At 35.9% G+C, this 27,387-nt stretch overlaps 3 protein-coding genes across 4 annotated transcripts in view; 1 reads left to right on the forward strand and 2 right to left on the reverse strand.

Annotated features, from left to right (window-relative positions):
• The window catches only part of LOC117323987, a 43,945-nt gene extending 25,724 nt beyond the window's left edge, over positions 1-18,221 (reverse strand). Inside the window, exons 1-5 of the mRNA XM_033879563.1 lie at positions 17,894-18,221; positions 13,497-13,789; positions 12,475-12,579; positions 9,119-9,205; positions 3,125-3,196 (exon numbers count right to left, since the gene is read on the reverse strand). Coding sequence (XP_033735454.1) covers positions 3,125-3,196; positions 9,119-9,205; positions 12,475-12,579; positions 13,497-13,789; positions 17,894-18,221 — 885 coding nt within the window. The remainder of the gene's footprint in view (positions 1-3,124; positions 3,197-9,118; positions 9,206-12,474; positions 12,580-13,496; positions 13,790-17,893) is intronic.
• Positions 18,165-20,952, forward strand: LOC117323988. 2 transcript variants are annotated; one of them, XR_004531880.1, is made up of 3 exons: positions 18,165-18,233; positions 19,022-19,274; positions 19,542-20,952. XR_004531880.1 is itself a non-coding variant. In XM_033879564.1 (2 exons), exons 1-2 carry the CDS (start codon positions 19,022-19,024, stop codon positions 19,634-19,636), a joined length of 348 nt encoding a protein of 115 aa, XP_033735455.1. In that variant the 5' UTR covers positions 18,241-19,021; the 3' UTR covers positions 19,637-20,952. The 2 variants fall into 2 exon arrangements, 1 of the variants encoding a protein (XP_033735455.1); XM_033879564.1 differs by lacking the exon at positions 18,165-18,233 and having other exon boundaries at positions 18,241-19,274.
• Positions 20,953-23,206: 2,254 nt separating this feature from the next.
• LOC117323989 (poly [ADP-ribose] polymerase tankyrase-like) overlaps positions 23,207-27,387 on the reverse strand; it is a 48,347-nt gene continuing 44,166 nt past the window's right edge. Inside the window, exon 51 of the mRNA XM_033879565.1 lies at positions 23,207-27,049. Coding sequence (XP_033735456.1) covers positions 26,859-27,049 — 191 coding nt within the window. The 3' untranslated portion in view covers positions 23,207-26,858. The remainder of the gene's footprint in view (positions 27,050-27,387) is intronic.

Consider the following 27,387-nt stretch of genomic DNA (forward strand, 5'->3'; position numbering starts at 1 on the left):
TAATTGTGTCAGAAATGTGGCCATATTACTTTACTGTCACAATCAGCTCGTATTTGTATATTTGTCATGTGTGTCTGTATATATTGTGATGTGTTGTTACTATCTGTATGGCGTAACGGATGTTCCGTAGAGGGTGAGTGAGCGCACACGAGCAGTAGCATGACAGTGCTCTAACAGGCCGTGTCGACGGATTCTTATAATGGTTTTAACATTATACGGGCACAGAAACCTTACAGTCTGTGGTAAGTATTGTTTTAGCAGTTAGTAGTTATATATATTTTGTGATAATCATCGCTTCTTTTGTGTAAAAGGGGGTTATTTTACCTTGGAATGTTGTTCATGCATTATGTCAACGTGCGGTCCAATCATGCATATCGTTCAATGATTTGTAACTGTTGTAATTGATTTATATACATTTGTTCAATCGTACTTCCAAATATAAACATGTATATTAGATATTTGGAAGGTATTTAGGTTATTTGTATATTTTATATAACTTTATAAAACTTCAGTGCTAGTCAAATTTTATTGTATGGAAGCCCATAGGGATCGTATGGTTAGTTTTTGTATGATTAAGTTGATACATGGACCAGCACTATTTCAGGATAAAAAGTGTCAATATTAGATTTCCTAAACTTGTATTCATTATTCATCTAAAATTTATGGTATTTACGATACATTTTAGAAATAATATTTGAAATGTATACTTTGAAAGTGGGTGTAATATTATATAATTTAGCATTATGCGTGGTTGGGTATTTGTGTGTATTAAGTGTGTTTATGTTTCCACAGCAACAATGTGGACTTGAGAGAGATGAAGCCGGATGGTCAGAACCGCCTGAGTCGTGTTACAGGACCAGATGTTGCCATACTGGACTTCAGTAAAAGATAACACATGATGAAGACAAGACGCAGTTTGCCGAGTTTGTGGGGACCCAGATAGAGGGTTTTCTGATGACAGGATATCATATGTCAGTGATTGACGATATATCCTTCATATGATGTCAGCCATTCATGCAGGAGGCTGTGCAGACAGACAAGAGGTATTTTGTCTGTGATTTCCTGGTAGGATTTTGCCACGTGTTACACTGAGTAAACATCAGACAGACAGACTGGTGGCCTATATCTGTGATCAGAATATACAGCTGATCTCCACCTAGTGTTTTTTCTGGAGCATAGGAGACGTGTGCAGAGACTTTATCAATTGTGTGTAAGATGTGAGAGTGTGATATGAACATTTGTAGTTATCTTGCTGTATTTTGTGTTGGGTTGTGTATATAAATTTTCTATTTTTGTACCAAGGCCTTATTGAGTTTTCTTTTCCCCAACTAGAGAACAACCTCGCTTGTCCCACGTTACATTTACCATAGCTGTGTTAGAAATGTGGCCATATCACATTATCATAACTGTGTCAGAAATGTGGCCATATTACATTATCATAACTGTGTTAGAAATGTGGCCATATTACATTATCAGAAATGTGGCCATATCACATTATCATAAGTGTGTCAGAAATGTGGCCATATCACATTATCATAACTGTGTCAGAAATGTGGCCATATCACATTATCATAACTGTGTTAGAAATGTGGCCATATTACTTTATCATAACTGTGTCAGAAATGTGGCCATACTACTTTATCATAACTGTGTTAGAAATGTGGCCATATTACTTTATCATAACTGTGTTAGAAATGTGGCCATATTACATTATCATAACTGTGTCAGAAATGTGGCCATATTACTTTATCATAACTGTGTCAGAAATGTGGCCATATCACATTATCATAACTGTGTCAGAAATGTGGCCATATCACATTATCATAACTGTGTTAGAAATGTGGCCATATTACTTTATCATAACTGTGTCAGAAATGTGGCCATATCACATTATCATAGCTGTGTCAGAAATGTGGCCATATTACATTACCATAACTGTGTCAGAAATGTGGCCATATTACTTTATCATAACTGTGTCAGAAATGTGGCCATATTACATTATCATAACTGTGTCAGAAATGTGGCCATATTACATTACCATAACTGTGTCAGAAATGTGGCCATATTACTTTATAATAACTGTGTTAGAAATGTGGCCATATTACATTATCATAACTGTGTCAGAAATGTGGCCATATCACATTATCATAACTGTGTTAGAAATGTGGCCATATTACTTTATAATAACTGTGTTAGAAATGTGGCCATATTACATTATCATAACGGTGTCAGAAATGTGGCCATATTACTTCATCATAACTGTGTCAGAAATGTGGCCATATTACATTACCATAACTGTGTCAGAAATGTGGCCATATTACTTTACAATAACTGTGTCAGAAATGTGGCCATATTACTTTATCATAACTGTGTCAGAAATGTGGCCATATTACTTTATCATAACTGTGTCAGAAATGTGGCCATATTACTTTATAATAACTGTGTTAGAAATGTGGCCATATTACTTTACCATAACTGTGTCAGAAATGTGGCCATATTACTTTACAATAACTGTGTCAGAAATGTGGCCATATTACATTATCATAGCTGTGTCAGAAATGTGGCCATATTACATTATCATAACTGTGTCAGAAATGTGGCCATATTACTTTATCATAACTGTGTCAGAAATGTGGCCATATTACTTTACCATAACTGTGTCAGAAATGTGGCCATATTACTTTACCATAACTGTGTCAGAAATGTGGCCATATTACTTTACCATAACTGTGTCAGAAATGTGGCCATATTACATTATCATAGCTGTGTCAGAAATGTGGCCATATTACATTATCATAACTGTGTTAGAAATGTATCATGATGTTATCATCATATGACATCTCTCTTGTTGATCAGTGTGTACAGTCTATTGTATCCATACAAATCATTGGCTGATGGGAGGATAGCAGCTTTTCTTCCCAGAATCTCTTAAATTTCATTATACAAACATGAAGGAAGTATACTTAACCTTTCACTCTGGTAGTCCTTACCTAGTAATATGTCAGGTTAACCCTTTACAACCCCAGGATCATTGTGTAAATAAATCAGTTGACAACTGGGAAAACAAATCACCTTTACAACGTTATCAGTATCACATCATTTTTACAGTATGATTGAGACTAACCTTCCTAGCGCCACTGATCCCGTCACCAGCCTCATTCAGGTCAGCGATCCATAGTTCAGTGGTGTACCATGGCTGCAACATCAATATATACAGACTGGAACACAGGAACACAAAAATGGCTAAAACTTTTGGCTGGAAACTTGACTAACAATAGTGTTTTGACTCCCATCCCTGTGTTTGTGATTCCCATCCCTGTGTTTGAGACTCCCATCCCTGTGTTTTGAGACTCCCATCCCTGTGTTTGTAACTCCCATCCCTGTGTTTGAGACTCCCATCCCTGTGTTTGTGATTCCCATCCCTGTGTTTGAGACTCCCATCCCTGTGTTTGAGACTCCCATCCCTGTGTTTGTGATTCCCATCCCTGTGTTTGAGACTCCCATCCCTGTGTTTGAGACTCCCATCCCTGTGTTTGTGATTCCCATCCCTGTGTTTGAGACTCCCATCCCTGTGTTTGTGACTCCCATCCCTGTGTTTGTGACTCCCATCCCTGTGTTTGAGACTCCCATCCCTGTGTTTGTAACTCCCATCCCTGTGTTTGAGACTCCCATCCCTGTGTTTGAGACTCCCATCCCTGTGTTTGTGACTCCCATCCCTGTGTTTGTGACTCCCATCCCTGTGTTTGAGACTCCCATCCCTGTGTTTGAGACTCCCATCCCTGTGTTTGTGACTCCCATCCCTGTGTTTGTGACTCCCATCCCTGTGTTTGTGACTCCCATCCCTGTGTTTGAGACTCCCATCCCTGTGTTTGTGACTCCCATCCCTGTGTTTGAGACTCCCATCCCTGTGTTTGAGATCACTCCCATCCCTGTGTCGGTAACAGGTAAACGTAATATCCAATCTAATATAGGCTATCTTGAACAATGCATGCTCACTCTAATAAATAATTGATGATTTCATTGCCTTGACAAGAAAGATCAAAGCTCTGAGAGTAAGGGCATTACATGAACTGTATTAGTTTCCAACAAACCCTGATTCCAAGATTTATGTGTTGAAAGAGTGCTGATGAAGTGAAGAATTGATGAAGGGCCCAGAAAGGAACAAGAGGCCCAAAGGCCTAAACGGTCATCTGACACTAAAGACCCTCCCATACATACTGTAAAAGTGGAAATGTTCGCGGCGTGGAAATTTTCGCTTATTTCGCAATCATTAAATCTCCGCAAAAAATATCCACAGGCGAATATAATAACACGTGAAAATATTGACACGCGAATATTTCCACCAAATAAACTAAATACACTAATATCCTAGACGCAAGTTCCTGGTAGTAGCAATGCTCAAGCAAAGGGCAGGTAACTCGTATCAATATCTTAGAAACGCTTTAAAACACGTACCCCAATTATAGGGTTTAGTATCCGGAGGATTTAACTGTCTTTATCATTCTGTACAAACGCATAAATTACCTAAAAATATCCATAAGGAATCCTATTGATTTAACTATGTTTCGTATGTTAAAATTGGCAAAAGGGTAAGGAATGCCGATTTTTTTGAAAAAACTGAATTATGAATATTACCGTGATTCCGGCCGAGTCAAACGGCGTGACCATACTGGCTGTATTACTTCAGGCATTTCTGATTTTTTGTGTATATAATAATATGCATGACAATCCCGGGAAACACATGAAAATGTCATTTATTCGAGACGGGGGTCACTGAAAAACATCGTAAAATCAAAGATGGCGATCGAAAGTAGCGCCGAGAGACCCTGATCACAGCGGTACACCATACACATTTTCTCTCTAGTTTTGTATGGAATCCATTAGTTTGAATTACACAGCAAACAATCAAATCAATTTAAGCATCAATATTAAACAAATGAAACGTTTACAATAACAGATGAACACACCATTTCATTGACGAAGACTCGACGTCATATCGAAGTCAACTTGACCTACAGGTTTTGAATGTACGCATTTACAGACTTATTTTTTGTGTCGACTGCAGTTTATCACCTACCAACATTACTATCATTTGTTTATGTATAAAACACAATTAATTAAATCGTGTTATAGCTACACTGAGGTGTTATTACTACCTTGTTAAGATATTTGAATCTATATACTTTCAGTTTCACTTGTTAAAAATTTAAGAAGGGGAGTAATTTCCACTTATACGAAAAGCCGGTTGGGACCATTTTCGTAGAAGAAAATAAAAACATTTCGCGTTATTACGCGAAACTAACGCGTTATATCGCGAAACTTTCGCATAATTACGCGAAACTAATGCGTTATATCGCGAAACTTTCGCGTTATTACACGAAACTAACGCGTTATTTCGCGAAACTTACGCGTTATTACGCGAAACTAACACGTTATATCGCGAAACTTTCGCGTAATTACGCGAAACAAACGTGTCATATCACGAATATATATAGATAGCTATAAGAAGTATCGGCTTCTTTTGAAGAGTATTGACATGAGGCACGACAGCTTAGTGAGATTTTATTTTGAGCTTGGCCTATCCCAAGCTGAAATTTTGAGTTTTTTTAACAAAAGTGGATAGTGTTGTTTTCAGCAATTCAACACTTAAACGATATTTGAAACAATAGAGTTTAACAATAAGGAAATTAGTTCTCAGATATATCCGATGTTGCATTATTCATTCTCAATGAATGACAAAATTCTGGACAGAAAAACAACTTCGTTCTCGCCCTCCATCTTTAGAGTCAGTATCTGATTCTCTGAAACCATTTCATCGTCTTATATAACCTGCTGCGCATAATAAAGCAAAAGTTTCGTGATATTATACAATTATCGACCTGTTTTCAGGTGAATATTATGATTGAGAAAATGATATTTCCCGAGGCCGAAGGTCATCGTGTTCACCTGAAAACAGGTCGATAACTGCTTTATTATATGACAAAACTGATACATTTTCATATTACAGAATGATTATCATTACCTGTCATAGGATTGAAAAAATAATAGTGATCGACCCGAGAAAAGTTCAAAATGACAATTAATAAGTCAAAGTCAACAATGAATTTTAACTATATTGTTTATTATTGCTTAAAATTCAACAAAATGTAAAAGCTAAAACATTTAAGAATTCAGTCCATTAAACTCTGTCCGGGAGCATGTACCTACATGTACATGTAAGCATACATTTTTGACGACATGGATAGTTGGAAATTCCCTTGTTACTATATTTGGGTGCGTAATCGAGTTGTTGGATTGTTATGTCACCCTGGATTTGACGTCAAGGATTGCGGAATAGGCCCTGTTATTATATTTGGGTACGTACTTTATTATTTGGTGATCATATCACTCTGTAGCGAGAGGGGGCACGGACAAAAAGCCTCTAGGACAAAAGCCCCTTTACACTAATCAAAAAGTGGACAAAAGCCCCTTTATAAAAATAAATATTTTTTATTGATTTAAAAAAAAATCAATGTCTGGTTTTAGCAATGGTTATATTGAGTTAAATTAAGTGCTATATATACAAATATGTAAAAGTGACTTCAGTCACTAGTGGCTTCTGCAATATAAACAACCGCTTCAAACAACAACTAATTGAACTGTTGTATAAATTTGTTTTTATATTATTTCTATGATTTCCTAAAATTACAATAATTACAACACAGAGCAACATGTTTGGTAAGGCAGTCATTATATTATAATTTGAGACACAGATACTGAAAAAGGAGATGTTTTAGGAACCTGCTGGCACCATGTAATCGACGATTATTGATGAAATACTACTTGTATTATAACATCACTATTTACTATTAAAAATACAGATTTACTAATAGTATATAAAGTATACCAACTAAATTTATATAGACGGGGCTTTTGTCTGTGGGTGGGGGGCTAAAGTCCAGGGGGTGGGGGTCGGGGTGTTTTGTCCTACACTGTAGCACGGCTTCGGGGTTGATAATAATATTTGAGCAAAGTGAGAATATTTAGAATTGGCTAATCAGGAAAGAGGGAATATCACAGTAATATCATAGCCTAATACGCGAAAGTTTTCGCGATATAACGCGTTAAGTTTCGCGTAATAACGCGAATTTTTTTTTATTTTCTTCTACGAAAATGGTCCCAACCGGCTTTCGTACACTTAGAATGGTCATAATGGAACATTTTACCTAAAATATCTTACATAAAAATAGAAGAATATTCTGTTTTTAGTTTGAATATTACAATTGGCCAATTCTTACACCATTTATACAAACAAAATCATATTCAACTTATCAAGATGCATGGAGTACTCGTTTTTTGTATATTTGAAAAAATGCCATTTTAGGACAGTGGATTTTCGTGTTTTAAAAATCGCATAGAAAATTTGTTGTTCAACCGATTTCCAATCTGTTTTCTGTTTTGTAATGAGAAAACATAGATAAACAAAATAAGATACAGTTTATATAAACACATATTAAGGAAAAAAAATGGTTGAGCATTGCTACTGGTAGTAAACCATGTCGTCCGTGATGAATAACCGTTGTCATGGTCGGTCATTTGTCTGAGACATGGCCATACAAATGAGTAATTAGTTAAATAATAGTATTTCATCTAATTTAATGTTGCTTGATCATTAAACTTTCTTCATTTCATGATAATTACGATCGCTTCTACGTTACTGTTCATATTGTAGCTATAGTCCCCAAAACAGCACACGTTTCATTTGTAACAAAATAGATAAACTTGCTTGTATTAAAAATGTTAATGTTGAGTCTCCGCGTGGTTATACGTTTTATTTAAATCAGACCCTATCAATACTTAAATTTAATGAATGGTCCGTTTAATATATTGAAAATACGAAACTGCTACTGTAGAAAAAAGGTCTATATATGTTGGTAAAATTAGGTTAGAACATCATTATGTCTGCTTTTAAATGGCCAAGTCGTATTTAATTACTACCAAACTTATTTGATACCTGCAAAATTAGCTATCGCTAATTGAGACACCTGTGGTTGTTTTGACTAGACATGAATGCTTGTCACGTCACTCGGCATGACCGGACGTCCGATCCTTTCAACGTGACCTCGAGTGACGCCTCGCGTAGCCTGTCTACCTATAGCTTGAGGGAGTAGGTTTACAGGTAATAGTTTGATTGGAAATAATTAAGAGGTGTTCAATTGCAATTAAATAATCAAAATACTTAGTTAACACTGCATTCAAAAGTACACGGATGATCTCTTAATTTACCATACAGTACGAATACCGATAACGCATGTTATTTATATATTTTCGGGGCCTAAAGTTGCAATCAGGTGTCTCGTACGTGGTGTATTTTTTCACCGCTAAAATATCTTATATATTTTTTTCTGTCACACAGACGTAATGCAATGATCACACTTACAACCAATTGACCTAAACGTGTCTGTTTATCAAAGTTTGGTATATTTACTGGACTGATCGTCGCGATATTTCAATGGAGTTTGCCGAAAATGATCTTAGTTTATGTACATAGCCAATGACATCGCAAGTTTATGTACATAGCCAATGACATCACAGCGCGAAAATATCTTTTCATCATGACTGACAGCGCAAAAATATCCACACCGCGAACAGTTTGGAGACTGACTAAGCGAAAATTTCAACGCGCGAAAATATCCACTTTTACAGTACTCAGAAGCAAATACTGTCATACTGTTGGCCATGGCAGCATGTTAGATTTCAAAACGACCCAATAAATAACAACACTTGGTCAGAACCATCTCAGGACCATTTCAGTTTAAAATAGGTTTTGTTCAGGAAAACCATGATTGTTAAAGCATGTTACAAGATGGCTGCAATGCCCTAAAAAGGGACAGATTGACAGTACTTTCACTGGAATTCTGGTGTCCAGAGTAAGTCTTTGAATATCAATTAAAACACTCAGGGTGCATTAATGATACTATCAAGAAAGGGAACCAAAATCAAGGTGTGACATGGCATTAAATTCCTATAGTTTAATGCAGGTTTGGTGTAAAGGAATTAAACCAACCAATATATAAACTTATCTGTTTGGCAATAATGATCTGAACAATCATTTTAACATTACATTGAGAATACAAACCATGTTTGGGTGGTCCCATTGTACCCAGGCCAGGGTCTTTCCATCGGGGGACACTCTCGGATGGCTATAAAAGTCTGACCCTTGAACCTGGAATCAGTAAACAGGATATTTCAAGTAACTTTCCTCAACAGTATGTGAATAAACAAGAGATCCAACAGGGATCTTAATGACAACCATTGAATTATCTTATCTTTCTATGTATGAACTTTTCTTTACTGTAATGATCTGATAACAAGAAAGACTTCACATGAAATCTAAGAGACATATTAGAGAGGAATTTTCTATGAATTAGAAATAGCAACTTCAACTGTCAGCAATCATGCTTTCTGGATCAGACTCAAAATCAAATGGGCACAACTAGCTAGGTACCAAGGAAAATATACATATGAAGTTTGAGACATGGGGAACCTACATACGAAATCTAAGTGATATCAAAGAAGAATTTTTTGTGATTAAGAAATCTTCAAACAAACATTTAAACTGTCAGCACATTTTGTTTTCTGGATCAAACTCAAAATAAAGCTAGAACACTGAGAGGTCAGCAAGGGCCCTATCATGTGGCGAGGGGGCAATATACATCATACATATCCACCTCCATATCTTTTAGTGTTGGGCTAACAGAAATGAAAATACCTGTACAAATCTCTTTTGGTGAATTTAATTTGTTTTGTTTTAATCCTAAATTTACTGTACGTCTCCCACTCAGAACCAGGGTCACATTCGAGATCCACTTTGTCTTTGACCTTTTCAACTAAATGTCCTTTACTTTTGACCCAGGGACCTTGATCATTGGACAGTTGATTCCTTGTATAATTCCAACTTTGCTTCAAAAGGTCTTAACAAAATGTTCATTAATGAAAAGATAGAAAACTTGACCTTGACCTTGGACCCAGTGACATTTGGCAAAAGGACTTTTTGTTTAAATTCCATCCAACTTTAACTCATAATCTCATAACAAAAGGTTAATCAGTGATAACATAAACATTGTGACCTTGCCTCTGACTCAGTGACCTTGACCTCTATACCATGACCTTAACATTTGGTCAGTTATTGCCATTGTTTAATTCTGAACAACTCTGATTCATCATGTCAAGACAAAATGTTCATTAGCAAAAGATACAAAATATGACTGTGACATTTTATCTATTGACTCTGACCTTTAGTCTTCTGACTAACTTTGCTTCATAATGTCTTAACAAATTGTTCATCAGTCAAAAAATACAAAATTTGACCTTGGCCCTTTGACACCATGACCCTGATCTTTCATCGTTTGTGTCCTTGTTTAATTTTGCTCTGCTTCATCGTATCATCACAAAATGTTCATCAATACAAAATGTTTATCAGTGAAAAGATACAAAAATTTGACCTTGGCCTCTGACCGAGCAACCTTGACCTTTAATCAGTTGACTTCTTGTTTAATTCTGAACAACTAGGGGAACCTACACATAAAGTTTGGAGAAAAACACTCCAGTACTTCTCAAGAAATAGAGATATAAAACTTCAACTGTCAAAATTTAAGATGGTTGCCTGTTGACCATCTTGTCTCCAGACCCACCATGCATGATGTATAAAAAGATTGATTCTGCTTCACCAAAGGTTGCTCCAGACTAAATATAGATCAAATCCTTTCATTTCTACAGAAGAAGATTTCAAAGACCTTTAAAAAAGAGCTAATTTCCTCTATTGGGCCCGGCCCCTCAGACCAGGTGAACTAAAAATTAAAATCACTAAGTATTAAATGATATCCATTTGGGAATTATAATATAGAACAATTGGTCAAAAGGATTGTATTGCCTATCTTTTTTTTCATATTTAACACTTCATGATTCAAAATATTGATCCCCTATCACCCTCAGTTATTCACTGAAAAACAACTTATAACCCTACACCCAACAAGCTATAGCATAAATATCCTACACACACAGATAATGTAGAAAACTTCAACAAGCTTTTTTTTTTATAATCTATTAACCTGAGTACGAGCTGTCTTCCCAGTTGTGAAGGTTCTACAGGCATATTCTTTTTAGATACCATGTTTGGATTATATCTATCTTTAAATTCAGTCTATTCTATGTGTTTAGAATTCCACAAAATAAGTTCAGTTCTGGAATATATTTATACCTGGTATAGCCACATCATATTCACAGAATCCTAAAAATAGACACAACTCATGATACCAAGAAAAGGCATGCCCTATTATAAAGAATCAATATGTTTGTAGTAAATTTCCATGATACCTGGAATAAGAATTTGATATATATGCATGTGATATTGACACAACAATGGAGAATGAGTTGCCTATCAAGCATTTAATCGTGCACATTGTTCTGAACAGTCTGACATAAAAACATACTCTATATTACTATACTGGGACTGGACTCCCACAAAGGTGTACAATTCAAATCTCTCGTGATATTGTGCGACCGACATCTGCAGATTTACCTTTATCAGGACTTCTGTGGACAAGAGGGGTCAACACACAGCACTTAAGTAACCATACTAAAATACTTTGTTAACCGAGTCAACACCAGCACAGACCATACCTATATAGTCTGGTTGTTGACTGGAGGAGGCAGGAGATATCACAGTGTTAACCTTACCAAAACAGTCTGTTGTTGAGTGGAGGGGTCAAGTGTCATTACAGTATTAAGTTATTAACCTTACCATAACATACCAAAACAATATGTTGTTGAGTGGAGGGGTCAAGTGTCATTTCAGTATTAACCTTACCATAACATACCAAAACAATCTGTTGTTGAGTGGAGGGGTCAAGGGTCATTACAGTATTAACCTTACCAAAACAGTCTGTTGTTGAGTGGAGGGGTCAAGGGTCATTACAGTATTAACCTTACCAAAACAGTCTGTTGTTGAGTGGAGGGGTCAAGGGTCATTACAGTATTAACCTTACCAAAACAGTCTGTTGTTGAGTGGAGGGGTCAAGGGTCATTACAGTATTAACCTTACCAAAACAGTCTGCTGTTGGGTGGAGGGGTCAAGGGTCATCACAGTATTAACCTTACCAAAACACTCTGTTGTTGAGTGGAGGGGTTAAGGGTCATCACAGTATTAACCTTACCAAAACACTCTGTTGTTGAGTGGAGGGGTTAAGGGTCATTACAGTATTAACCTTACCAAAACAGTCTGTTGTTGAGTGGAGGGGTTAAGGGTCACTACAGTATTAACCTTACCAAAACAGTCTGTTGTTGAGTGGAGGGGTCAAGGGTCATCACAGTATTAACCTTACCAAAACAGTCTGCTGTTGGGTGGAGGGGTCAATGGTCATCACAGTATTAACCTTACCAAAACAGTCTGTTGTTGGGTGGAGGGGTCAATGGTCATCACAGTATTAACCTTACCAAAACAGTCTGCTGTTGGGTGGAGGGGTCAAGTGATATCACAGTATTTACTGGTTCCTTGGCTTCCTTCTGATGTTCTTCTCTCACACAGAAAATTTTACCTGTCTTTTAAGATAAAATGAGAAATCAAAAGTAATAATTTAAGGTTACTTGTGTAATATGTATGGTTTAATCAAACATGTTTAACCTAAAACTAGACACCAAAATTTCTGTGAACAATTTCCATATATAGACAGAGAGATTCACACCAATGACCTCTAACAGAAGGGAAAAAAACTACTGGTGGCCATGCCTCTCCATTTCTGTTACACTCACAATATACTCCTAGATTTATCTTGGATTTTATTATGGCTTTACTAAATATTTTTATTATTCATGGTTTCAAATATGCTAATAGTTTACCATAAAAAGAACATTGAAAAGTTTTAGACTTCTACTGTGTCAATCAATGTCTGTTTGTTTAACATCCACATAACGGCCTATGAAGACAGTACTGTAACAGGAGACAGAGAAAATGTAGCAGCCAGACAGGGATTCTAACACGGGACCCTCCAAACTCTAGATGGACACTCTACCACTGAGCTACCTGGTCACCAATGATCGACCCAGTCCAGTTCCGCTACATTCCTTCCTCCTTTTTTTCATGTCTTCACCCCCGAAGACCACAAGTTTGGATATCACCTTGCTAAGCGTACTCCCAATGTTTTAAAAAAGGGTAGGCAAGCTCGCCAATTATGTAATAGGAGAAGGAGAAAATATAGCAGTCTGACCAGGGTTCGAACCCGGGACCCTCCGAACTCTAGACAGACACTCTACCACCGAGCTACCTGGTCGCCGATGATCGAACCAGTCCAGTTCCGCTACAGTACATTGTTAAAGAGCCACCAATAGATAAAAAACACAAAGAAAAAGGTGCAGACAGCTAAGAATAGAAAAAACGGAAATCAAAAGGACACATGTAATTTTCTGGAGCTTGTCACTTCCAGTTTGGAAATTCTAAACATTCGGTTGTGATGAAATACCTTTCCATTCAGCTCCCCATCAGCATATCTCCAGCCACAATCTTCTGGCGAAATTGCCTCCGGAATGGATCCTTCTTCTGACTTTTGTACATAAAGTCTCTGGTCCTTGAAGTTGGAAAAATAAACCTTACCATCATTGACGAAGAATGCTCCACCTCCATACTCATGAACCAGGGTCCTGGCATTGAACTGGTTAGGTGTCAGGGCTACTGGTTGACCCTGGCCCACAGTCTGTTTACAGATAACATAACGTCCACCCTCATCATAGCGCATCTCTATCCAGTACACATCATCTATAACAATGTAAATCAGGTCTGTTAGTTTTCATGGTTAACATTTCATTCCAAAATTTGAATATTATATATATATAGCATTGTTAACTAAAATGTTGTAAAATATCAAAACCAAATGAAGTTGTATTTGTAGTGAACTAGGAGATAGACAAGTTTTATATGTTATGTGTTCAAAGTTACCTAGAGTAGTTAAAGCTATACGCTATAGTCAGCCAAATCTATGCGAGTTGCTTCCCTTAGATTAGTTGTTAATTAACCCGTTTTAGGTTTACACCCTTCATTCTATATCAAGGTAAAATATAACCAAACGGTAGAACCTGAAAGTCAGTCGTTATTAGGTAGCACACGGTCCGTGGGACTAGTGGTCAGTGCCTAGGGCTATATTTGGAAATGACGAGATAGGGGTTTAGATACGCCCATATTTTGGGTTAAAGGTCAGGATTGGTCAATTGACCACATCCTCAATTCATACATATTAATTAACCCTTAGGGGATATAAAAGGACTTGCGCGTTTTGCATAAGGAGTTCTCCAGCAGCTTTCAGTCTAAACGGACTTAGTGCCGTTTGGATGTACATATTTAGGATGTGAGGACTTAGTTTTGTTTAAATGTGTGTGAACTGTTAAGTGTGAATGCGCCGGCGATAGTGTGGAAGATGGATGAAACTTCATTGGATTGTATTGTACCTTCGGGATTTTCCTGTGGATTAATAAATATAAGTAAACTTTATATCCAGTGTTGAATTATGTTTATCACACCACAACCATCCCAAAAAGAACTTTCACGTCCCGTGTTCATGGAGAGCGGACGTTACAATTGGTGGCAGCGGTGGGATGGTTTTAAAATGTGGTTGTGATAAACTGGAACTAACATTATGGATGTTGGAATTCTACGAAAAACTGTGATTTCTTTCGTTCGACGGAGTTTGGTACGATTGGATCTATCGAGAGCACGAAAACTGTGTGTTTTAAGTCCGTTACTCCTAATTTACAAAGGAACGGCATATATTCGGAAACTTTGTTCGGAAATGGATTTTAACCCTAGAAGTGCTTGCCTCGAGCTTGTGGATTTATCTCCGCTACCCACATCATATAGTTGTGTGTTTCACAAAGAAATGTTGAGTAATGGAACGTTTTGACTGTGTGTTTAGCAGTTGTGTTCTCTATTATATTGAAGTTATATTGAAAAATCTATTTACTCGGGATATGATGCAGGACATAGGTCTGGGATTTTCGGAGGATATTTACCCTCGGGAAGCTGAGGATTTTTCTAGTGGTTTCCGAGTTACTATGGAAGTTAACTCGTTGTGTTTTCTCGCGTTAATAGTGCCTAACGGAGAAGTATTTAGGAAATTAAAAGTGAATATTTTCGCTACTTGGAAGTTAAAATCCGACAATTTTCCGGGATTATATACAGGATATATACAGGACATGTATAGGAAATGTTATCCAATGAACCGTGAGTACATTTAAAAATCATCAAAATATTGTCGAATAACGGTTATAAAAGCTGTGACGGTGTCAAAGAACTTTCGGATTGCTAAATAAAATGATTAAGCATTTTAGACACATGTTTTTGACCATTTAGGAAACTATGATCGTTCATAGATTGTGACGACTCTCAGAATAAGTAGTAAAATAAGCAGGAACTTGATCAGTGTATCGTGTGTCAGTCCTAGATTCGGGAAGGCTCAATTCAGGGAATAACCAAAGTCAAGTATCGCCAATTTCTGGACCTAAAACAGTAAGGTTGATGGGGTCGACCATACGGGGAAAGCGAACGGTGGTGCTAAAACAGACATTGGGAGAAAGTGGAAAAGTTTAAAATCTTCCGCGCAAAGTCGCAGACAGGAAGATGTAAAAGCTAAATTCGTGATGTTCGAAGCAACGCGGATATGAAGTTGATAGCAAAATAGCCGTTAACTTAATTGGAAATTAGACTCTGGGGCCAGGAGTAATTCCATGATGGAAACATCTTTTGGCGTATCATCGAATAAAATGTAACACCAGAAGAACGCCCTGTGTTAGTACCGTTTCGCACGCGATTTGAAACTACTTATGTCATGGAGAAATGTGCATTATTCAGAAATTGTGAAAATGTGGAATTGAAGAGACAAGTTTTAGCTCGTGGTTTTGGTATAGAAAATGAAGAATTCCTGGAGAATATGTGTTAACATAGCAGATGATGTGTATCCTACACGTATTTGGTCGTATAGATGATATTTGGTCGCATTCAGTGGAGCTGTGGTTTAATTCGCTGGTATTTGTTAATTTGACTCTTTTCATCGATGTCAGATTGAGCCAAGTCCGCGTTCGTTACGTCTCAGCTAGTGAGGATGATATTTGTACATGTAGATGATTTTGGACTTTGAATAGTGCCAATCATGTGTTCCAGGATGGAGTAGGCGCTAAGTGGAAGCTAGTGCATATAATACTATATATATACGTAGTGCTTCATCTGGACAATAATTGTGTACGCGAAGGATTTTAAACAGTTTTGGTATAGTTTGACCGCTGTTTGGTAGCCTTGATATCGCGCGAAATTTAAGGCGAATAATGCAACTTCTTGTACAATGAAGTTTAGATCCTAGGACAGGTGGTTTCTCAGGATAGCAATGGAACTCCTTCGAAAATCGCGGCAGTTGAAGCGATGTTGCTCCAGTTTTGTATATTACCGAGTTACAGCTATAGAGCGTTAGATCTCGGAATTGCGTCAAATTATCGGAAATTCATGTTTGGTTTCGCACTAATAGCGAAATGTCTGCGTGACCTCGCCAGGAAAAGGTGTTTAAGTGGTCAAATTATGGACTAAGGAATGCTCAGTGTATGTTCGCATTCAACGAACTGGAATAACGACATATCTGCTCCGATTCTCGGATATCCAAGCTTGGAAAGTGGAATTTATATTCTTTACACGGATGCTAGTAACTTTGTCACATTTAATTGTAAACTCTGGATTTACTTTAAGATAAGTGAAAATTAATGTTTTTCAAAGGACATATACTGGAAACAATATTCAATTCGAACTCAGTAATAATTCGAATTAACTCGGTAAACTTGTTTACAAAGTTTACCAATCGTTCAGTGCGGCACGGAAAACGGTAGCTATATTCATGACCAAAATGTGTTATGATATTGGAGATAAAATACGCAGATTCCAACATTAAATAATAGTACATATTTAGGATGTGAGGACTTAGTTTTGTTTAAATGTGTGTGAACTGTTAAGTGTGAATGCGCCGGCGATAGTGTGGAAGATGGATGAAACTTCATTGGATTGTATTGTACCTTCGGGATTTTCCTGTGGATTAATAAATATAAGTAAACTTTATATCCAGTGTTGAATTATGTTTATCACACCACAACCATCCCAAAAAGAACTTTCACGTCCCGTGTTCATGGAGAGCAGACGTTACATATTTTACTAATTTACCCTTCTCAAAATCTGATATGATTCAACATGTGACACTTTCACTTTCATTGTATTTAATCTATAAACATTAAGATAAGTAAATAACTTAAATATCTTAATATTTTCATAAACATTAAGATAAGTAAATAACTTAAATATCTTAATATTTTCATATACATATGTATATTGATTGCCATATGTAGTGATGTCATATAGACTAGGCAAAGAATAATAAATATTTATGTTGTTTATCCTGCCTTAGATTTTAGGGATTAACAGTTTTTATTTTGAGATAATTTTCTTTGATCTTTACTGGCTTTTGAAATCACTTTTCGAAAATTAAAAAAGCATGAAATAGATCTCTATGTAAAAGAAAAAAAATTAAAAGATGCGAGTAACAATTAAACAATTTGTTTGATTCTTATAAATAAAAAGTTGTGTCACAAAATCGAGACTGTCACAGTTGTATTCAAACATTAATTTATGTACTGAGTAAACTGATCAGCTTTATATGTACAATTTAATTTAATTAAATTTAATTAAGCTGTTAAAATTTTATATGATCATTGTAGAAATATTTGTTTGTCGGTTCATCGGATATTTTCAGGTATACCATTAAGATCATAATAAAAACGGAGCTCCTAATCCCTAGGTCTATACCCTGACAAAATGAAAGTAGCTTAGATTACGTACTTGGATGTTTGGTGTCTGTCCGAACTTCCAAGAGCTGGACAGTGCTCTCTGTGACAATTTTGCTGGTAATGGGCGATGTCCATGATCCATATGCTGCTGTTTTTACACTCATGTTGTGTACACCTCGTGTTGTTGAAATAACGATGACACGTAAGACTCCCTTGATACACCGACTTCGACTGACTAGGCCTATAGGCAGAGTGGGTGAACTACGAATGTGGGTGTGCGAGACCGTACTGAGAAAACGTAAAGTGCCGAAGATTCCCGAGTGGTTTCCGTGGTACAGTCGGATTGCCTCCCTTTGACTGGACAACAGTGCCTGTAACATTTGTAATTTTTGGTATGTGTAGAACTTAATGAAAATAGCAGATTCATAGGCTAACAATGGTCGAAACTCATTGTCACATCAGTGAATTTATTGACCATTTGATTCAGAGGGATGTCAAAGCGCACCTCACATGAAACTCTTTCAGTACAGTAACCAGCTTTGAAGTGAAGTCCATTTGAAGTCAAAGACTGCTTACTAGGATCAGAGACATAATATAGATAGGTTCTATATGTCTCTGCTAGGATTTGTTACGGATCTGGCCTATAGTTTATACCTAATGTTTGACCCTATGTTAGACTTTGTTGGAATGCATTTCTTATTTAATAGTAAATAATTCTAACCACAATATGAAACTAGATTCTAGATACAATTTGTTTATCTATTGGGTCAAAGGTCAATGTCATCAAGTAAAAGAGCTAAGGTCAAATCTTGTATGTTTTAGCAGGTCATTGGTCAAAGGTCAGATCACATTTGATATGTACCTCGCAGCTGGAGAGGGTGTACTAAAATTACGCCATTCTGACCTACATTTTGACCTTTAACCTACTGTACGATCAAAGAATAAATTGTCTTGTCACTATATCTTCTACATGTACAATACTTGAATGGGTTCACCTACCAGGTGAGGCGATGTGTTATGTACCAAAAGTAGGTCATTCAGACCTACATTTTGCACTTTGACCTACGACCTGTTTCGGGCTGTGTGATTGCCTGAATTGCCTTGTTGGAACAAAATATTTTATTGCATCTTGGTTGGCTTTAAATGTAGTTAAATGACAACTTTTTTTTAAATAATCTAGATGGATCGAATACGACGAATATTCGGGATGAAGAGAGAAGATTCTTCTCATGATTACCAGAGTTGGAAAGGCGACTCCAGTTTAGACCCCAAACTTGTGGCAAATCAGGACTGTTTAGAATGTAGAGTTATAGGGACAGCAGTGCCTATTGGTGCAGCAGGGTATATCCTGTATCATTACAGAAAAAAGATGGGTGTTTACAAAGGACGTGAAGCAGTGCTATGGAATATTCTGTGTTTAGGAATGTCATCAGGTAATTTAATTGGGTCACTATCTTGTTCATGTAATTATAACATTTCCCAAACCTGTTGTACGGAATCTTAATACATCATATTATTACTCAAGATAGCTGTAGCAATATATCATCAGACAGCAAAATTTAAACTTGATCTGAAGTCTTGCCAAGTAAAATAAGAAAATTAGGATAATAGGAAATAAGTTTTTTTTTATATGAAACATTAAAACTACAAAATTGTATATTTTTATGACATTTCTTTAATAAGTTGTGCTTTGATTGTAGCCTTGATTCTACTTGGAGGTTGCCGCTTCTTTAGTTGTGGAATATTCAAGCACATAAAAACCAATTCAACGACGAGCACATCACAAGAACGATGACCATTATTGATTTAAAGCCATTATACTTGTTACATGTCAACATCTTTACAGTTCTCATAAATATTCATAAAGAAAAGCTGGTCTTTTAATACGCCTGTCAAATTTGACAGGGGGTATTATGGTATGGCGCTGTGCGTCCAAATTCCCATGTCCATCATAAACTTTTGTTTCTCCAGAGCATATCCTACATTTATTGACTAACATTTTTGAAACTTGGAATGTATTTTAATGATGTATAGTCTTCTTGTGTTTCCCTGAAGGGACTTAATTTTGATTTGACTGTTTTTGCCCTGTTATCAGTATTTCTCAATTTTTCAGACTCTATCAATACTGAAGATTATGCCCTTGATTGGTTATTATGCCCTTGATGTTTTTTTCTGAAGATCTACATTTTTCAACCAATTTCTTTGAAACGTAGGATTTACAGCTATGATAAAAACATATATACCGGGTATGTAGTTAGGTTTCCCTGAAAAGCATTTAATTTTATTCAACTATTTTAGTAAAAGTTATTGCCCTTTGTTTGTTTCTGTATTTTTTTCATAAAGCCTACCAATTTTCAACCAATTTCTTTGAAAATTGGTAGGCTTTATAATCATGATATCAAGTTGTGTTAAATGAGTTGGAACCTACTTCAGTAACTTTTGATCCCTGGTATTCCTCAAACTGTTTGAAAATTAACATTGACTTTGTAGTGAGAGATGAGGATCAAACATGCCACCTATACCACTCATAAGGTGATGGGAATCTGATTTCAATACCAGAGAGTATATAATGCTATATGTCATCCGACTGGCATTAATTATTCCGCCCCATTGCACTCTTGTTAAATATAGCAGAAATATACATCTGATGTACATTCCTGAACTAAATGCATGTGTAATAGTTAAAAAGTTGAGTTTTAATTCATAAAAGATATGATATTGAATCTATTGTGTTGAAGACAATTTACTCTGTGGAGTTATAAACAGTAACATTTATTTCAGGTGTTTATAAGGGACAATTCTTTTGGCTGAACATGTATAGACGTACATGATGAGGCTGCCCAATTTCAACATAGATTAAACAAGAAGTATAATGATTTAACAAAAGTTTAGTTACAATATACATTTTGTAGTTGAATATTACTGATCAATACATTTTCGTCGATATCAAACATGTAACTGTATTTTAATGTTTGTCATAGCAAATAACTCATATTATTTCATATATATAATCTTCCAGGATGGCTTTGTTCATGAGGATTTATGAAATGATTATGTATAAAATTATATATGTATTTATGGTTTTGTGAATAAATAAATGTCAAACTGTTCTGTAATGGACTTCCTTTAAAAAGACAACTGCTTTTAGTTACTGCAGCAGGGGACACATTGTTCCTGCATGGTATTGTTTATGTGTTCTTCACAATGAATTTATTCATGCAAGTTTCATTGTTAAAAGCATGATGCAGATTCTAATATAATGCCCTATTTTATTCTAAAGAGTAAAATACCATAAGCAGTGACTTCTCGGCAAAGAAATAATTGAATTAACATTGGATAATTATCCCTGATTTAAATTCTGTGCAAGGGTCGTTTATGCCAAGTTGAGAGCACTTAATACTTTCATCCTACTAGCCCAATGTAAAGACTCGAGACATTTCGATATTTTAACACAATTTGACCTGCCTGACCTTGAAAGACGATTAAGGTAATTTCAGCACACTAAATATCATGAACTATGCATTTTCAGTTAATATTTTATTTTGACTCTTATAGCTAAGTTGGTTAGAGTGCCAACCACATCTCAGGTGGAGATCCCAGATGCATGGTCAACACTACCTACCCATGTTGGTTTGTGTTTCTCGTATGTTGTTCAGTGAGGTAGTCACTAACTACTACAAGGAGACCCTGCCTCAAAGTCACCTTGGCTGTTGACGGGCAGAACAGATAAACATGATTTCTGTGACCTTGAATATGTCAAGGTTATCTTTCAAGACTGTTTTGGGGCTTCAACCAAGGAAGTAGCAAGCCGAATATCATGATTCGAGTGTTATGACAAATTTACTTTAAAGTAATCTCTTTTTGCAAACTTTGCATCCCCAAGGAATTTCTTACCAAATATTGTAAGTCATGTAAGTGTTGTAACATTTCACCCTTGGCAATGAATATGAATGAAAGTGAATTCTTTTTAAACAAGAGGCCGATGGGCCTTAACGGTCACCTGAATTTTTATATATTTTGGTAGATTTGATTCCTGTGACCTTGAATATTAGGTCAATGTGTTCACTCCAGCATGATACAGGCAAAATACATCGTTTCTATGTGTGTTGGTCTTAGCATATTTGAGCCTGGTGGCCGTAAATGAAGGTCAAAGTCATGCCCAATATCAGGATTCTAGGCTTCCTTGTCAATGAGAAGTCGTTCTAAAGTTTTAGCATATTTGACCCCTGTGACCTTGAATGAAGGTCAAGGTCATTCATTGGCATTCATTTTAACTGTTGCGAATCTCTCAGTAAGTGAAGTTAAGGAAGAATTGCTTGTGGGACAAACAGATTACTGACAAAATTCTAATTATGGTTGGCCAAAAATTCAAAATGACCCCAGTAGCCATTCGACACCTGATGTGGCATCCACAACCAGGACCCATACTAAACAAGAAGCCTGTAATCTTTAATGGTCACCTGCTTTCTGAAATACATACCGACAAGTTTGTTTTTTGATTAAGAACTCAACACATTTAACCAGTGTGACCTTGAAGGTAGGCCAAGGTCATTCAATTGAACCAACTTTCCATTCTGTTATCAAAGCATTTCACTGTCCCAATAATTATCATGACCCTGGGCCTCTTGTTTATTGAGAAGTTTAAATACTTTAACACATTTGACCTCTGTGACCTTGGAGTACATAAAGGTCAACAGGGCATCCAGTAGACCCTTGAGAGTATGTTTTTGACTCTCCAAAATCAGATTTGACTCCTGAGTTTGAAGGAGCATGTCCATTTGACATGTTTTGACCCTTCATATTTCTGAAAGGTGATTTGACTTCTGAAATTGCTTAAAGTCAAGGGTCAACTGGATACACTGATCAATCTTTTGAACAACATTGGAAGCCTTTCATCCCAGCAAGCTTCTTGCCTAATATCATGACTCTGGGCCTCTTAGATACTGTGTTGCCTTGACCCTGGGCCTATTGGTTATTGAGAAGTCGAAAATGTAAATTGTTTGCAACGGAAGATGCTGGACGAAAGGCGATCACAATAGGTCACTTGAGACTTCGTTTCTGTTGAGACACCTTAACCACTGGGCCACCACGGCCCCTTTAATGAGAAGTCATCTACACATAATAACACATTTGACCTCTGTGACCTTTGAAGGTAGGCCAAGACCATTCATTTCACAAACTTTGTAGCTCTTCTTCCCAGAATGCTACTGGCCTAATATGAAGACCCTATACCTCTCAGTGATTGAAAAGTAAAAAAACGTAAATTGTTTACAAACAGACAGTGCATGTCAAAGGGCGAAAGGTGATTGCAATAGGTCACTTGAGACTTTGTCTCGGATGACCTAAAAATAACAAAACAACTGTAGTTTAGTGACAATTTTAATTATACCATTATTACAAAATACATATCTGATAGATTCTTACTTACAATGTTCAGTTACAGATCATCCTACTACTTGTAATGTGTTTCCAGAATAAATACCTGGCAGATATGGCAATCAATTAGTCAGGAAATGTGATGGACTAGATCTAGAGCATGTTGTCCTTTGATAGATGAAGTTACATCAATCTGAATGCCAGAAGAACTAATTATTTCACCATTTAGTATTACAATTTCTTTTTCTTTATTTGCCTGTCTTTGTATTGAAATATGAATGACATGAAAGGCAAAACTGGACAAATACCTTAAAACATGGAGATTAGCACAGAACAATGCAGTTTACATACCAGTTCACATATACCGAAGCAGTCACAGTGAAATATAGCTGAAACACAGAAGCTAAAGCTACTACGAATATTTAAACAAAGATCTTGGGCATTATCTACAGCTCGGCTTATGGGCAGAACAATTGATGTTATCTACAAGGTCAAGGTCACATGGGGGAGACATGAATGTGATCTATTTTTAACTTCTGTTCCTGAGTACAAACTTTGTTTATAAATGCTACAAGCTCCAAGCCAATTAAATTGCTCTCTTCTTCACATCAAACATGCTTGTGAACATTCGCATCAAACTGATCTGATTTTGGTAGGACTTTACAGTAACTGCAAGTAATATGTAGTATGATGGTGTGTTTATTTGGGTTAATGAGGCCTGGAACTTCACAATGTCAATAGTCCATTAATACATAATATACAAGGCCTTCCTTTGTGATGATGTAAGAAAAAACTGAATACTAATAAACTGCTTATTATTTTTGTAAGATGAATTGTCACGTTTGATTTGGTAAGTAATGATCATGCAGAGTTTACATGTACATATCTCGAACTTGTAGCACTATTACTCCAGATGCAGAACCAGCATTATGCTTGAAATATATTGTACATACTTTCCTAAGTTTTGTCCTATGATAGGACACGCATTAAAATGTGCAAGTACACACTGTAATATATTACTATATGTATGCAGAATTGTCAAGCCAAAATTGCTTGGCAAAACCCTGTACTGTTTATCAAGTGATTAAACAGATTTGTTTTCAAATATACATGTTACTGTCAGACCTCTGAGTAACCCCTCACACTTTCAATACTGAACCATTGTAGGAAAGCCAAGGTTGATCCACCCATGGGACCCGAAATTGTGCAGAACCTAATTCTCTATTCAATAGTCGTTGAACAGAAACCTTCATGGCAGAAAACAAAACTGCCCATGCTACAATCACTAGATGACATCCTTTCAGACAATACAAAAGATATTCAAACTTTAAAATCTGCTCAAACCGATCAGGACCATTATCATTCCCACTATTAGTTTCAACTGTTCTGGATTTGACAGAATTTCAGTTTAGATTTAAAAAAATATATTTTCATGATATCTGCTTTTGTAGCAATATTGGATTTCAAATCAGCTTTTTAATGGCAATTTATGATCTGGGCTATACAGTAACTATTTCCATTAAAATGATTAAATTGAATTTTTGCTTTTTAAAATTCAAAATTCTTCTTTCTTCATGGCTGTCATGGAAGCCAAATTGGATTTCAAATCGGCTTAAAATAACAGGAATGGGTCTGGACTTTGTTCTGATCATTTCAATTAAGTTTTCCATTAATTAGTAAAGTAGAATTCTCAAGTATGAATTAAGTGTTAAATGTTAACAGATAAAGAATGTAAGCAATAGCTTACATGAGAAATGTGAGCTTAAATCTACATCTAAACCAATCTGTTTTTAAAACAATCTCCATTTATTTCTAGATCTACCAATTCTCACAGCACTCATGGAGCTTAAACCTGAACAAGTTTACACAGCACTTATGGAATCCAAAATATGCTTACAATTTAATCCAAACACGTATTAAGAAGTAATAACTATCAATAAATCAAACTTTTGATATTATTAATTAATATTGGTGGTGAGGATGAAATCAGTTTGAACATAATCTGTGTACCATCATGGAATATCTGGTACTCGAAACATGTATCATGATACAAAATTTCATCTTAAAAGTAGTTTCGGAGTTACTATTTATTGTTTCAATGCTGTTAAGTAGTGGTTTTGTAAAATACAAAAATGTTCAAAACCAAAGCAATTCATTTTTCACAAAAAAAATACCCTTCTCCAAAGATTTTACACATTCTGTATGCATATAATTATTGAAATTGCAGAGACTTTAAAATAAACTTACATCAATTAATTGCAACCTTAGAAATAATCATATAAAGTTTTAAAAAATATAATTGTTTAACAAGAAAATGGTCTAGCCAGCAAACCCATTGTATAGAGTAGAAGATATCTATTGCATTAAAAATATTCAAGTCAACACACATTAACCTGACGATACAACAATCACAACATGCAAACTCATCTGTGAGAATAGTTATGCTTTTAACTTATAACATTATAAGTATATCAAAGAAATAAAATTACACTCACAGATTTTAGATAACTTCTATATTTAATTCCAAAAAGCTATATATTCAAAGAGAAATATACTAGTTCATGCAGTTTGAACAACATAAATGTGATAGAATAACAAGGAAAATTTAAATGATATAACAATACCCACAAGACATGTGTATATCAAGCTAGAAATTTTAGTTTACTGAAGTAACAAAGGGCCAATTTAACAGTTGTTCAAAGTCTTCTTAGCTAATTAGGTTGTAAACTGAAAATAAAATCATTCTAAGGATTTTTCTTTAGATATTGAATTCCAATGTAGTTCTATTCTGTATGTTTGGTACAAGCATTATTTTTGAAAATATCTAGGATGAAATGCAATTCTTCCTTTTAGATTTAGTCAACAATAAATATTTCTTATATGTATATATATGTTACAATGAATTTGATTCTTGTTTGCATCATCCATCTATACATGCACTGAACATCTGCCAACAGATACAAGTATACCATGGCTTTGGACCCTTACACAAACACTATACAACCTACATACATTATTCAAATCATTCTCCAGTAATACCAATATTATTTTGAAGCTGCACATCTGAGAATTCATACACAATTATCTGCATACATTAAAACATGTTTATATCAATACCAAAATAATGGACAATCTTCCAAACCCACAGATAATTTACTGTATACAGACTTTGTTATAAAACAGATTCTGGTAATAAACATATTTTATTGTATTGTATTTCTCGAATTAGACCCTCACTGACGTTTGGTAAGAACAATTCCAGATATGAGTACATGATGGGCAGTGAGGCACTTATTATGATTGGTAATATGTGGTGAAGGGTACTAAATCTGTGTTACCATTTGTACAGTAACACCAGGAGAACCTGATTGTGGTTAGTAATGGTCACAAAAAGTACCCCCCTGCACCACCACCCCAATTTATGTATTTCTGGAATAGCCCTACATCTAATAAAATTGTTCTTCTTAATCCTTCAGTCTGTAAGGAGTTAAAACATGATTTAGCACTAAATATTCCAACAGCAATCCATCAGGTTAAGTACACATTTCTGAATGAAGAGGAGTACTGAACGAGCGTAGCAGCACCTCAAACAACTGGGTTGCCTTTGTCTTTGATGGTGATATACAGTTCTTTCCTCTCCTCTATGTGAAGTTCATGAGAGGTAAAGGTGAAAAGTTATTTTTCTTAGGCATTGCCTTCGTGAACTGTACCAGATAACGCAGACAGATTTGAGAAGGGTCTTGGATGACATATTCACTGTATTCACAATACGACCATCTTCTTTCTTGATCTGTCGGAATATTCTTCTGCATTCCTAGTGGAATTTTAGGTCCTGCAAACCAATAGCATATTCTTAAAAAAACTGATTACAGGAAGAGAAAGATAGAACAAGAATTTAATTCTGTTAAGCAAACAAGAGTTTCCAGAGGGATGTTGGCACCCACCATTATACTGATCTTTTCTTTACTACATTTGATAACAAGACATACAGAATCTGAGAAAGACCCATCAAGAGCTTTATACAAGAGGTGATGGTTGTGAACAAGTGTTTGATTCATAACAATCAGCTTGAAAATGAGGGCATTAGGACGAGGGCATCAAATTAATAAGTGATTTCAGTTTAGCAACAAGTTGATAAGCATGCAAACTTGAACAAAAGAAAGTGGTTTT

This window comes from Pecten maximus, chromosome 3 (genome assembly GCF_902652985.1).
Source record: "Pecten maximus chromosome 3, xPecMax1.1, whole genome shotgun sequence".
Classification (NCBI taxonomy): domain Eukaryota; kingdom Metazoa; phylum Mollusca; class Bivalvia; order Pectinida; family Pectinidae; genus Pecten; species Pecten maximus.

Bases quoted from the DNA above. Each gene is read 5' to 3' on its own strand.
- LOC117323988 (XM_033879564.1), top strand. From the start codon at position 19,022: ATGGATCGAATACGACGAATATTCGGGATGAAGAGAGAAGATTCTTCT. The intron at 19,275-19,541 runs GTAATTTAATTG...CTTTGATTGTAG, and splicing joins GTGTTTAGGAATGTCATCAG to CCTTGATTCTACTTGGAGGT.